Source organism: Melanotaenia boesemani, chromosome 12 (assembly GCF_017639745.1).
Source record: "Melanotaenia boesemani isolate fMelBoe1 chromosome 12, fMelBoe1.pri, whole genome shotgun sequence".
NCBI lineage: Eukaryota > Metazoa > Chordata > Actinopteri > Atheriniformes > Melanotaeniidae > Melanotaenia > Melanotaenia boesemani.
Window position 1 is genome coordinate 35,074,980 of NC_055693.1, and position 14,754 is coordinate 35,089,733.

A 14,754-nucleotide genomic window follows, 5' to 3' on the forward strand; every position below is an offset into this window, starting at 1 on the left:
CAATCAGCCAACCACAAACAGGCCTCAGTTGAACCATTTTGAGAACTTTGCTAGCATGGAGGCAGGGAGAGCAAGAGGCAGAGGCAGACAAAGAGAGAGAGGAGTAGGACATGGTTGAAGAGGTTATGTATGGAACAATATTTCAGATGATATCAGAGCAACGTTGGTGGATTATGTGATACAGTACAGTAAATCATGGCCTGACAATGAGGGAAGCCGGGCGGAGAGTCCACCCACATCTAAGCTGGTTCACAGCTGCATCCATCAGACAGTAAGGACATTCAGACTGGAAAACAGGTGTGTCTTCAACCCTCCGCTCCAGTCTGTATCTACAGTATTTACAGCACTGTACTGTAAAGTACTGTGATGTGAAGTATGGAGTTGATATCATTTTTAACCTTTCAGCACTTTAATTTCTGGTTGTCGTGAATACAAAACGAAAAGGTTGCACTGAGCTTCACAGAATGATGAACTGAATAGAAACAGTAAAAATGAAAGACTGCAGTGTTTCATATAAACTACACTAGGGTGTTGCTGCTAACCTGAAAGTGTGTTCATATGATGTAAGTGTGAATCGCTTTGTCATCAGGGCGACATTTTGACAAAGGATTGTTAGGTTTTGATAGCAGAGTTTCAGTTCAACATAGATGTGAATGGTTTATTTCCCAATGTTGTGTCTTGTGTGCTTGTGTGTGAAGTTTTGACACAATGAGCCCAAGTTCTGCAAAAAGTGTTGAAGCAACAAGCAAAAAGTGTAAACATGTTTACACATTAGCTTTTGTTGCTATGTTAGCTCAGAACAATACAGTGAGTAAGTGTGTTAGTAAAGAAATACAGAGAAAACATAGAAAACTGCAATTCAGACAAGATATTTAATTATTTTGTGTTCTATTATATGTATTCTATATTGAAAGCCAATATATTTGTAGTAATATAATATCAATTACACCTCAAGGAAAACAAGAAAAGATGTAACAATAGAAATATTGTTCCTTGTTTATGTTGTTGTTCAGGGGCGGATTTAAGTGATGCACATAGAGAGAGATGTGAGTTGATGAGAGCTGAAGTGTGTCCCAGTTCAGGGTCTGCACACTTCGAAGTGCGGATTCGTCGGCCACATACGTTTCCATAACGAATTCACCCTTCAAATCCGCCCTTCGTTTGGCCTCAAACGAAGGCTGCTGGTGATGCATCCTTACGGCCTCTTTTCTCCCAGAATTCATTGCACACAAGATGGTGGCGAATCAGCAACCAAGGTCAGAATAGTATGTTTTACATTACAATAAAGTTTTGTTTAAAAAAAAGTATGTTTTTTTTAAAAACTTTAGTATAAACGTTACAAAACCAAGTGCATTTCAAGCATGTTTGTTAAATGGAGACATTAAAATTCGGTAACATTTGATATTTGTGGATTTTTAAGAGGTTATTGAAGTGTGTACCAGCTTTTTTTTTTACTGTCTGTGTTACAGGTTGGTGTTAACGTTCATCCTATGAGGTTTAAGTGATTCAACGTCCTGCGTTGTTGCTATCGGAAATTCTTGATGACTAGGTAGGCTGTCCCATTTCACGAACGTTAAGCAGACTTCGAAGTGTGTAGACGACAGAGGACACTCTGTAGCCTACGTAGTCCTTACACTCCGAAGTGTGCAGACCCTGAATTGGGGCACAGCTCTGGTTGACTGTTGGATTGTTAATAAAGTTACAATTTAAGGCCCATTTATGCTCCCTTTCGTACGTAAATAGCAACGTCCGCTTCAAACGTTGTCACATGTCACCATCCTCATACTTCCATGCGTCTTTTGCGTTGCCAGGGTTTTTGAGTCACTTCCTCCACTAGGGGACAGTGCTGAGTTCAGAGTTCTCTCGTGAGCCGATGTCAGTTTTAGACACCGTTTATTGGTGGTATGAAGTTGTCCAGCCACCCAACATGCCCTAAACATTAGCATAGAGTCTTTCTTCAAAAGCTTGCACAATTTCTACAGTTTTTGTCCTTGTCTTCATTGTTCCTTTAGCTTTTTTGTTCCTCTTCTTCTTCTGTGGTTTGGTTCTTTCCCTGGTTGCATGTCAACTATTCTGCTCAGCACTGCCCCCGTGGTTTCTGATGGTATTCCTCCGTCTTCTGCATCAAGCAACAGATAGCTAAGCTCCCGGAAAACAGACCAAATTATGCATGTAACCGATGCAAAAGACAGACAAAACTAGGTGCATTTCCATTACCCTTAGAATTGCGCAAAAGCTAAATATCGCAATAAAAAAAACAGTAATGGAAACACTGACATTTCGGAAAAAATTTCCCAAATATCGTGTCATGGAAACATTTTTCTCATATTTACGCTTCACCGGACGTGAAGTAGCTGGTCATGTGATCATTTCGTTTCAAATAGAGATGGCGCAGTCTGAGTAGACGCAGGAGGAGACGGAAATTTTTTTACAAATAATTAAAGAAAAATTATAATCGTCATCACTGATAGCAAACAACGGCAAAATGGAAGAGTTTTACAAAGATTTAGAAATCTCTATCCTCCTCAAAGTGGAGTCTCACGGGGCGAGATTTTCAGAGAATAACGGCTAATGTGTTTAATACCATTCAATGGCAAATCTTAGAAATATCGCTTTTATTTTGCGAAATACTGAAATGGAAACGCAGCTACTGTCCATCTGTGCGGAGACTTCTGGGTGGAGCATAAATGGGCCTTAAGAAGAAACTACAGAGAAGCTTCATGGTACATTCTGTGTTGTTTAAAGAGGAAAGAGGATGAAAGAAATGTTAGAAGGAAGCATGAACTACTGTTTAAGGAGAATTTCCTGACTCTTCTAAATCAGATTAAGCAAAGCCTGTCAAAATGGTCACCTACAACGCTGAACTGGCCATTCGGCATACTTAGCCCTGAGCCAGTGGTGATTTTGGGCCGAGCTTTTTCTTTTCCTTTTTTGTTTTACTAATGGTACTAGTATTTGTACTGGTAGTAGTCATGATACGTTAGAGATAAAAAGAGGCAGGTCCTTTAGACAGATGATGCCAAATGTGTTAAAATAACACAGACGTTTGCTGGTGGCGGAGCTTCCTCTTCAGCTGCAGCATCCGAAGCAGGCGGAGGTGAAGCAGGTGAAGGAAACAGTTTTAAAACAGTCTGGGAACTTTTTGGAAGACATCTTTCCCACCACCACTGATCCAGCTTTTATTTATCTAGTTATTGGCATTTTGGTTTAAGGAAAGGAAATAAAGCGAGGAAAGATGAAGACTGTAACAATCCCGCCGTCACAGCTTTGTACATTTCTTGCTGCTTTGAGGACTCGTCACCAGAACCATTCCTTGACTGGTGGTTTTTGCCTTGTTTTGCAAATTGAGACGTTTTTTTTTTGTTTGTTTTTTTTGTCTTATACTTATTATTATTATTATTGTTTTTAATAATTTGTCCACGTAACTTTACAGATTTTTGTATTCCAGCTACCCCAACCCCAGAAAAAGAGAAAAGTCCATTAAATATTTTATTTAGACAGAAATAAACTGACAGCAGAGCAGGTTAAAATTACAGCATTTTCCCGTTTCAACATGAATTATCTAAAACATTTTTTACAGTGAAATATCAGCTGGGATAAAATCATCATGAGGAGCTCAGAAAACATCGTCCAGCTTTGTTCATTCATCCTTTCATTTTGTCTGAATGATGATAAAACACTCTGTTGGCTTTTTATTAGCTCAGAGGTCAGTATGAAGGACTCTTGGAAGTAGTAATATACTGTTTAACTACAGGAAATATCAAAGATGAATCAACAACTAAAGAAAAGTCGACATTAAAACGACACGAATCCTGAAAATTAAACCAGACCACTAAATTAGCTGGATCAGAGAGCATAAAAGCATTTTCCTGAACTATTTTTCTCTAAAAGTCCTGTACTGCAGCACAGAGAGAAATATTTACAAGCTTTACAACTCCAGGAGGAAACCTGGCGAGTTCCCGCTCATCATTTCAGCACCACGCTGATGCCATCGCTGTTTTTATCTGTGAAGAGAGAGGGATGTGGTGAAGGCGTTTTCAAGCCGACTGTCATGTTCAACGCTGACTTTAACCTGTATTCACCCCTTATCGTGCTGATGATGAAGCTGGCTTCATCCCTGAAGTTCTGCAACATCTGAAACAGAGAAGATCAACTTAACATCCCAGAAAGTCCATCAACATAAATCCTCCCAACTGGTTATCATCAAGTAACTCCTTCTGCAGGATGAGGATTATCTAGCAAATGACTGTAGAAATATGTTGATCATGTCTATAAACGATCCAGAAGTTATTTAACCCGAAAACTCAAAGACAATCTGTTTATAATATAAACCAACAGCTGGGGCTTTTAATCCCAGTATAAACCAGTCTGTAGCAGCTTTTAATCCCAGTATTAACCAGTCTGTAACAGCTTTTAATCCCAGTATAAACCAGTCTGTAGCACCTTTTAATCCCAGTATTAACCAGTCTGTAACAGCTTTTAATCCCAGTATGAACCAGCCTGTAGCAGCTTTTAATCCCAGTATAAACCAGTCTGTAGCAGCTTTTAATCCCAGTATAAACCAGTCTGTAGCAGCTTTTAATCCCAGTATAAACCAGCCTGTAGCAGCTTCTAATCCCAGTATAAACCAGTCTGTAGCAGCTTTTAATCCCAGTATTAACCAGTCTGTAACAGCTTTTAATCCCAGTATAAACCAGTATATAACAGATTTTAATCCCAGTATAAACCAGCCTGTAGCAGCTTCTAATCCCAGTATAAACCAGTCTGTAGCAGCTTTTAATCCCAGTATAAACCAGTCTGTAGCAGCTTTTAATCCCAGTATAAACCAGTCTGTAGCAGCTTCTAATCCCAGTATAAACCAGCCTGTAGCAGCTTCTAATCCCAGTATAAACCAGTCTGTAGCAGCTTTTAATCCCAGTATTAACCAGTCTGTAACAGCTTTAAATCCCAGTATAAACCAGTCTGTAGCAGCTTTTAATCCCAGTATAAACCAGTCTGTAGCAGCTTTTAATCCCAGTATAAACCAGCCTGTAGCAGCTTCTAATCCCAGTATAAACCAGTCTGTAGCAGCTTTTAATCCCAGTATTAACCAGTCTGTAACAGCTTTTAATCCCAGTATAAACCAGTGTGTAACAGATTTTAATCCCAGTATAAACCAGTCTGTAGCAGCTTTTAATCTCAGTATTAACCAGTCTGTAGCAGCTTTTAATCCCAGTATAAACCAGTCTGTAGCAGCTTTTAATCCCAGTATAAACCAGTCTGTAGCAGCTTTTAATCCCAGTATAAACCAGCGTGTAGCAGCTTTTAATCCCAGTATAAACCAGTCTGTACCAGATTTTAATCCCAGTATAAACCAGCCTGTAGCAGCGTCTAATCCCAGTATAAACCAGTCTGTAGCAGCTTTTAATCTCAGTATTAACCAGTCTGTAGCAGCTTTTAATCCCAGTATAAACCAGTCTGTAGCAGCTTTTAATCCCAGTATAAACCAGGCTGTAGCAGCGTCTAATCCCAGTATAAACCAGTCTGTAGCAGCTTTTGATCTCAGTATTAACCAGTCTGTAGCAGTTTCTAATCCCAGTATAAACCAGCGTGTAGCAGCTTTTAATCCCAGTATGAACCAGTCTGTAGCAGCTTTTAATCCCACTATTAACCAGTCTGTAACAGCTTTTAATCCCAGTATAAACCAGTGTGTAACAGATTTTAATCCCAGTATAAACCAGCCTGTAGCAGCGTCTAATCCCAGTATAAACCAGTCTGTAGCAGCTTTTAATCTCAGTATTAACCAGTCTGTAGCAGCTTTTAATCCCAGTATAAACCAGTCTGTAGTAGCTTTTAATCCCAGTATTAACCAGTCTGTAGCAGCTTTTAATCCCAGTATAAACCAGCGTGTAGCAGCTTTTAATCCCAGTATAAACCAGTCTGTAGCAGCTTTTGATCTCAGTATTAACCAGTCTGTAGCAGCTTCTAATCCCAGTATAAACCAGCGTGTAACAGCTTTTAATCCCAGTACGAACCAGTCTGTAGCAGCTTTTAATCCCAGTATTAACCAGTCTGTAACAGCTTTTAATCCCAGTATAAAGCAGTGTGTAACAGATTTTAATCCCAGTATAAACCAGCCTGTAGCAGCGTCTAATCCCAGTATAAACCAGTCTGTAGCAGCTTTTAATCTCAGTATTAACCAGTCTGTAGCAGCTTTTAATCCCAGTATAAACCAGTCTGTAGTAGCTTTTAATCCCAGTATTAACCAGTCTGTAGCAGCTTTTAATCCCAGTATAAACCAGTCTGTAGCAGCTTTTAATCCCAGTATAAACCAGTCTGTAGCAGCTTTTAATCCCAGTATAAACCAGCCTGTAGCAGCTTCTAATCCCAGTATAAACCAGCGTGTAGCAGCTTTTAATCCCAGTATAAACCAGTCTGTAGCAGCTTTTAATCCCAGTATAAACCAGTCTGTAGCAGCTTTTAATCCCAGTATAAACCAGTCTGTAGCAGCTTTTAGTCCCAGTATAAACCAGTCTGTAGCAGCTTTTAATCCCAGTATAAACCAGCCTGTAGCAGCTTCTAATCCCAGTATAAACCAGTCTGTAGCAGCTTTTAATCCCAGTATAAACCAGTCTGTAACAGCTTTTAATCCCAGCATTAACCAGTCTGTAACAGCTTTTAATCCCAGTATAAACCAGTGTGTAACAGATTTTAATCTCAGTATAAACCAGCCTGTAGCAGCTTCTAATCCCAGTATAAACCAGTGTGTAGCAGCTTTTAATCCCAGTATTAACCAGTCTGTAACAGCTTTTAATCCCAGTATAAACCAGTCTGTAGCAGCTTTTAATCCCAGTATAAACCAGTCTGTAACAGCTTTTAATCCCAGTATAAACCAGTCTGTAGCAGCTTTTAATCCCATTATAAACCAGTGTGTAGCAGCTTTTAATCCCAGTATAAACCAGTGTGTAGCAGCTTTTAATCCCAGTATAAACCAGTGTGTAGCAGCTTTTAATCCCAGTATAAACCAGTGTGTAGCAGCTTTTAATCCCAGTATTAACCAGTCTGTAGCAGCTTTTAATCCCAGTATAAACCAGTCTGTAGCAGCTTTAAATCCCAGTATAAACCAGTGTGTAACAGATTTTAATCCCAGTATAAACCAGTCTGTAGCAGCTTTTAATCTCAGTATTAACCAGTCTGTAGCAGCTTTTAATCCCAGTATAAACCAGTCTGTAGCAGCTTTTAATCCCAGTATTAACCAGTCTGTAGCAGCTTTTAATCCCAGTATAAACCAGTCTGTAGCAGCTTTTAATCCCAGTATAAACCAGCGTTTAGCAGCTTTTAATCCCAATATAAACCAGTGTGTAACAGATTTTAATCCCAGTATAAACCAGCCTGTAGCAGCGTCTAATCCCAGTATAAACCAGTCTGTAGCAGCTTTTAATCTCAGTATTAACCAGTCTGTAGCAGCTTTTAATCCCAGTATAAACCAGTCTGTAGCAGCTTTTAATCCCAGTATAAACCAGGCTGTAGCAGCGTCTAATCCCAGTATAAACCAGTCTGTAGCAGCTTTTGATCTCAGTATTAACCAGTCTGTAGCAGCTTCTAATCCCAGTATAAACCAGCGTGTAGCAGCTTTTAATCCCAGTATTAACCAGTCTGTAGCAGCTTTTAATCCCAGTATTAACCAGTCTGTAACAGCTTTTAATCCCAGTATAAACCAGTGTGTAACAGATTTTAATCCCAGTATAAACCAGCCTGTAGCAGCGTCTAATCCCAGTATAAACTAGTCTGTAGCAGCTTTTAATCTCAGTATTAACCAGTCTGTAGCAGCTTTTAATCCCAGTATAAACCAGTCTGTAGTAGCTTTTAATCCCAGTATTAACCAGTCTGTAGCAGCTTTTAATCCCAGTATAAACCAGCGTGTAGCAGCTTTTAATCCCAGTATAAACCAGTCTGTAGCAGCTTTTGATCTCAGTATTAACCAGTCTGTAGCAGCTTTAAATCCCAGTATAAACCAGTCTGTAACAGCTTTTAATCCCAGTATAAACCAGTCTGTAACAGCTTTTAATCCCAGTATAAACCAGTCTGTAGCAGCTTTTAATCCCAGTATAAACCAGTGTGTAACAGATTTTAATCCCAGTATAAACCAGTCTGTAACAGCTTTTAATCCCAGTATAAATCAGTCTGTAGCAGCTTTTAATCCCAGTATAAACCAGTGTGTAGCAGCTTTTAATCCCAGTATAAACCAGTGTGTAGCAGCTTTTAATCCCAGTATTAACCAGTCTGTAACAGCTTTTAATCCCAGTATAAACCAGTGTGTAGCAGCTTTTAATCCCAGTATAAACCAGTCTGTAACAGCTTTTAATCCCAGTATTAACCAGTCTGTAACAGCTTTTAATCCCAGTATAAACCAGTGTGTAGCAGCTTTTAATCCCAGTATTAACCAGTCTGTAACAGCTTTTAATCCCAGTATAAACCAGTGTGTAGCAGCTTTTAATCCCAGTATAAACCAGTCTGTAACAGCTTTTAATCCCAGTATAAACCAGTCTGTAGCAGCTTTTAATCCCAGTATAAACCAGTCTGTAACAGCTTTTAATCCCAGTATAAACCAGTCTGTAGCAGCTTTTAATCCCAGTATAAACCAGTCTGTAGCAGCTTTTAATCCCAGTATAAACCAGTCTGTAGCAGCTTTAAATCCCAGTATAAACCAGTCTGTAGCAGCTTTTAATCCCAGTATAAACCAGTCTGTAGCAGCTTTTAATCCCAGTATAAACCAGTCTGTAGCAGCTTTTAATCCCAGTATAAACCAGTCTGTAACAGCTTTTAATCCCAGTATAAACCAGTCTGTAACAGCTTTTAATCCCAGTATAAACCAGTGTGTAGCCGCTTTTAATCCCAGTATAAACCAGTGTGTAGCCGCTTTTAATCCCAGTATAAACCAGTCTGTAGCAGCTTTTAATCCTAGTATAAACCAGTCTGTAGCAGCTTTTAATCCCAGTATAAACCAGTGTGTAGCAGCTTTTAATCCCAGTATAAACCAGTCTGTAACAGCTTTTAATCCCAGTATAAACCAGTCTGTAACAGCTTTTAATCCCAGTATAAACCAGTCTGTAACAGCTTTTAATCCCAGTATAAACCAGTCTGTAGCAGCTTTTAATCCCAGTATAAACCAGTCTGTAACAGCTTTTAATCCCAGTATAAACCAGTCTGTAACAGCTTTTAATCCCAGTATAAACCAGTCTGTAGCAGCTTTTAATCCCAGTATTAACCAGTCTGTAACAGCTTTTAATCCCAGTATAAACCAGTGTGTAACAGATTTTAATCCCAGTATAAACCAGCCTGTAGCAGCGTCTAATCCCAGTATAAACCAGTCTGTAGCAGCTTTTAATCTCAGTATTGACCAGTCTGTAGCAGCTTTTAATCCCAGTATAAACCAGTCTGTAGTAGCTTTTAATCCCAGTATTAACCAGTCTGTAGCAGCTTTTAATCCCAGTATAAACCAGCGTGTAGCAGCTTTTAATCCCAGTATAAACCAGTCTGTAGCAGCTTTTGATCTCAGTATTAACCAGTCTGTAGCAGCTTTAAATCCCAGTATAAACCAGTCTGTAACAGCTTTTAATCCCAGTATAAACCAGTCTGTAACAGCTTTTAATCCCAGTATAAACCAGTCTGTAGCAGCTTTTAATCCCAGTATAAACCAGTGTGTAACAGATTTTAATCCCAGTATAAACCAGTCTGTAACAGCTTTTAATCCCAGTATAAATCAGTCTGTAGCAGCTTTTAATCCCAGTATAAACCAGTGTGTAGCAGCTTTTGATCCCAGTATAAACCAGTGTGTAGCAGCTTTTAATCCCAGTATTAACCAGTCTGTAACAGCTTTTAATCCCAGTATAAACCAGTGTGTAGCAGCTTTTAATCCCAGTATAAACCAGTCTGTAACAGCTTTTAATCCCAGTATTAACCAGTCTGTAACAGCTTTTAATCCCAGTATAAACCAGTGTGTAGCAGCTTTTAATCCCAGTATTAACCAGTCTGTAACAGCTTTTAATCCCAGTATAAACCAGTGTGTAGCAGCTTTTAATCCCAGTATAAACCAGTCTGTAGCAGCTTTTAATCCCAGTATAAACCAGTCTGTAACAGCTTTTAATCCCAGTATAAACCAGTCTGTAGCAGCTTTTAATCCCAGTATAAACCAGTCTGTAGCAGCTTTTAATCCCAGTATAAACCAGTCTGTAGCAGCTTTAAATCCCAGTATAAACCAGTCTGTAGCAGCTTTTAATCCCAGTATAAACCAGTCTGTAGCAGCTTTTAACCCCAGTATAAACCAGTCTGTAGCAGCTTTTAATCCCAGTATAAACCAGTCTGTAACAGCTTTTAATCCCAGTATAAACCAGTCTGTAACAGCTTTTAATCCCAGTATAAACCAGTGTGTAGCCGCTTTTAATCCCAGTATAAACCAGTGTGTAGCCGCTTTTAATCCCAGTATAAACCAGTCTGTAGCAGCTTTTAATCCTAGTATAAACCAGTCTGTAGCAGCTTTTAATCCCAGTATAAACCAGTCTGTAACAGCTTTTAATCCCAGTATAAACCAGTCTGTAACAGCTTTTAATCCCAGTATAAACCAGTCTGTAACAGCTTTTAATCCCAGTATAAACCAGTCTGTAGCAGCTTTTAATCCCAGTATAAACCAGTCTGTAACAGCTTTTAATCCCAGTATAAACCAGTCTGTAACAGCTTTTAATCCCAGTATAAACCAGTCTGTAGCAGCTTTTAATACCAGTATTAACCAGTCTGTAACAGCTTTTAATCCCAGTATAAACCAGTCTGTAGCAGCTTTTAATCCCAGTATAAACCAGTCTGTAGCAGCTTTTAATCCCAGTATAAACCAGTCTGTAGCAGCTTTTAATCCCAGTATAAACCAGTCTGTAGCAGCTTTTAATCCCAGTATAAACCAGTCTGTAGCAGCTTTTAATCCCAGTATAAACCAGTCTGTAACAGCTTTTAATCCCAGTATAAACCAGTCTGTAACAGCTTTTAATCCCAGTATAAACCAGTGTGTAGCCGCTTTTAATCCCAGTATAAACCAGTGTGTAGCCGCTTTTAATCCCAGTATAAACCAGTCTGTAGCAGCTTTTAATCCTAGTATAAACCAGTCTGTAGCAGCTTTTAATCCCAGTATAAACCAGTCTGTAACAGCTTTTAATCCCAGTATAAACCAGTCTGTAACAGCTTTTAATCCCAGTATAAACCAGTCTGTAACAGCTTTTAATCCCAGTATAAACCAGTCTGTAGCAGCTTTTAATCCCAGTATAAACCAGTCTGTAACAGCTTTTAATCCCAGTATAAACCAGTCTGTAACAGCTTTTAATCCCAGTATAAACCAGTCTGTAGCAGCTTTTAATACCAGTATTAACCAGTCTGTAACAGCTTTTAATCCCAGTATAAACCAGTCTGTAGCAGCTTTTAATCCCAGTATAAACCAGTCTGTAGCAGCTTTTAATCCCAGTATAAACCAGTCTGTAGCAGCTTTAAATCCCAGTATAAACCAGTCTGTAGCAGCTTTTAATCCCAGTATAAACCAGTCTGTAGCAGCTTTTAATCCCAGTATAAACCAGTCTGTAGCAGCTTTTAATCCCAGTATAAACCAGTCTGTAACAGCTTTTAATCCCAGTATAAACCAGTCTGTAACAGCTTTTAATCCCAGTATAAACCAGTGTGTAGCCGCTTTTAATCCCAGTATAAACCAGTGTGTAGCCGCTTTTAATCCCAGTATAAACCAGTCTGTAGCAGCTTTTAATCCTAGTATAAACCAGTCTGTAGCAGCTTTTAATCCCAGTATAAACCAGTGTGTAGCAGCTTTTAATCCCAGTATAAACCAGTCTGTAACAGCTTTTAATCCCAGTATAAACCAGTCTGTAACAGCTTTTAATCCCAGTATAAACCAGTCTGTAACAGCTTTTAATCCCAGTATAAACCAGTCTGTAGCAGCTTTTAATCCCAGTATAAACCAGTCTGTAACAGCTTTTAATCCCAGTATAAACCAGTCTGTAACAGCTTTTAATCCCAGTATAAACCAGTCTGTAGCAGCTTTTAATCCCAGTATTAACCAGTCTGTAACAGCTTTTAATCCCAGTATAAACCAGTGTGTAACAGATTTTAATCCCAGTATAAACCAGCCTGTAGCAGCGTCTAATCCCAGTATAAACCAGTCTGTAGCAGCTTTTAATCTCAGTATTGACCAGTCTGTAGCAGCTTTTAATCCCAGTATAAACCAGTCTGTAGTTGCTTTTAATCCCAGTATTAACCAGTCTGTAGCAGCTTTTAATCCCAGTATAAACCAGCGTGTAGCAGCTTTTAATCCCAGTATAAACCAGTCTGTAGCAGCTTTTGATCTCAGTATTAACCAGTCTGTAGCAGCTTTAAATCCCAGTATAAACCAGTCTGTAACAGCTTTTAATCCCAGTATAAACCAGTCTGTAACAGCTTTTAATCCCAGTATAAACCAGTCTGTAGCAGCTTTTAATCCCAGTATAAACCAGTGTGTAACAGATTTTAATCCCAGTATAAACCAGTCTGTAACAGCTTTTAATCCCAGTATAAATCAGTCTGTAGCAGCTTTTAATCCCAGTATAAACCAGTGTGTAGCAGCTTTTGATCCCAGTATAAACCAGTGTGTAGCAGCTTTTAATCCCAGTATTAACCAGTCTGTAACAGCTTTTAATCCCAGTATAAACCAGTCTGTAGCAGCTTTTAATCCCAGTATAAACCAGTCTGTAGCAGCTTTTAACCCCAGTATTAACCAGTCTGTAGCAGCTTTTAATCCCAGTATAAACCAGTCTGTAACAGCTTTTAATCCCAGTATAAACCAGTCTGTAACAGCTTTTAATCCCAGTATAAACCAGTGTGTAGCAGCTTTTAATCCCAGTATAAACCAGTGTGTAGCCGCTTTTAATCCCAGTATAAACCAGTCTGTAGCAGCTTTTAATCCTAGTATAAACCAGTCTGTAGCAGCTTTTAATCCCAGTATAAACCAGTCTGTAACAGCTTTTAATCCCAGTATAAACCAGTCTGTAACAGCTTTTAATCCCAGTATAAACCAGTCTGTAACAGCTTTTAATCCCAGTATAAACCAGTCTGTAGCAGCTTTTAATCCCAGTATAAACCAGTCTGTAACAGCTTTTAATCCCAGTATAAACCAGTCTGTAACAGCTTTTAATCCCAGTATAAACCAGTCTGTAGCAGCTTTTAATACCAGTATTAACCAGTCTGTAACAGCTTTTAATCCCAGTATAAACCAGTGTGTAACAGATTTTAATCCCAGTATAAACCAGCCTGTAGCAGCGTCTAATCCCAGTATAAACCAGTCTGTAGCAGCTTTTAATCTCAGTATTAACCAGTCTGTAGCAGCTTTTAATCCCAGTATAAACCAGTCTGTAGTAGCTTTTAATCCCAGTATTAACCAGTCTGTAGCAGCTTTTAATCCCAGTATAAACCAGCGTGTAGCAGCTTTTAATCCCAGTATAAACCAGTCTGTAGCAGCTTTTGATCTCAGTATTAACCAGTCTGTAGCAGCTTTAAATCCCAGTATAAACCAGTCTGTAACAGCTTTTAATCCCAGTATAAACCAGTCTGTAACAGCTTTTAATCCCAGTATAAACCAGTCTGTAGCAGCTTTTAATCCCAGTATAAACCAGTGTGTAACAGATTTTAATCCCAGTATAAACCAGTCTGTAACAGCTTTTAATCCCAGTATAAATCAGTCTGTAGCAGCTTTTAATCCCAGTATAAACCAGTGTGTAGCAGCTTTTGATCCCAGTATAAACCAGTGTGTAGCAGCTTTTAATCCCAGTATTAACCAGTCTGTAACAGCTTTTAATCCCAGTATAAACCAGTGTGTAGCAGCTTTTAATCCCAGTATAAACCAGTCTGTAACAGCTTTTAATCCCAGTATTAACCAGTCTGTAACAGCTTTTAATCCCAGTATAAACCAGTGTGTAGCAGCTTTTAATCCCAGTATTAACCAGTCTGTAACAGCTTTTAATCCCAGTATAAACCAGTGTGTAGCAGCTTTTAATCCCAGTATAAACCAGTCTGTAGCAGCTTTTAATCCCAGTATAAACCAGTCTGTAACATCTTTTAATCCCAGTATAAACCAGTCTGTAGCAGCTTTTAATCCCAGTATAAACCAGTCTGTAGCAGCTTTTAATCCCAGTATAAACCAGTCTGTAGCAGCTTTAAATCCCAGTATAAACCAGTCTGTAGCAGCTTTTAATCCCAGTATAAACCAGTCTGTAGCAGCTTTTAACCCCAGTATAAACCAGTCTGTAGCAGCTTTTAATCCCAGTATAAACCAGTCTGTAACAGCTTTTAATCCCAGTATAAACCAGTCTGTAACAGCTTTTAATCCCAGTATAAACCAGTGTGTAGCCGCTTTTAATCCCAGTATAAACCAGTGTGTAGCCGCTTTTAATCCCAGTATAAACCAGTCTGTAGCAGCTTTTAATCCTAGTATAAACCAGTCTGTAGCAGCTTTTAATCCCAGTATAAACCAGTGTGTAGCAGCTTTTAATCCCAGTATAAACCAGTCTGTAACAGCTTTTAATCCCAGTATAAACCAGTCTGTAACAGCTTTTAATCCCAGTATAAACCAGTCTGTAGCAGCTTTTAATCCCAGTATAAACCAGTCTGTAACAGCTTTTAATCCCAGTATAAACCAGTCTGTAACAGCTTTTAATCCCAGTATAAACCAGTCTGTAACAGCTTTTAATCCCAGTA

General features: G+C 38.9%; 1 protein-coding gene across 5 annotated transcripts in view; it reads right to left on the minus strand.

Moving 5' to 3' along the window:
• Positions 1–3,476: 3,476 nt before the first annotated feature.
• tfcp2l1 (transcription factor CP2-like 1) overlaps positions 3,477–14,754 on the minus strand; it is a 40,105-nt gene continuing 28,827 nt past the window's right edge. For 4 of the 5 annotated variants that reach the window (XM_042000771.1, XM_042000770.1, XM_042000773.1 and 1 more), the window contains 2 exons: positions 4,083–4,134; positions 3,477–4,004 (listed from right to left, as the gene is read on the minus strand). In XM_042000771.1, coding sequence (XP_041856705.1) covers positions 3,967–4,004; positions 4,083–4,134 — 90 coding nt within the window. In that variant the 3' untranslated portion in view covers positions 3,477–3,966. Of the gene's footprint in view, positions 4,005–4,082; positions 4,135–14,754 lie in introns of those variants that run through there. The other variant, XM_042000772.1, reaches the window with a different exon arrangement.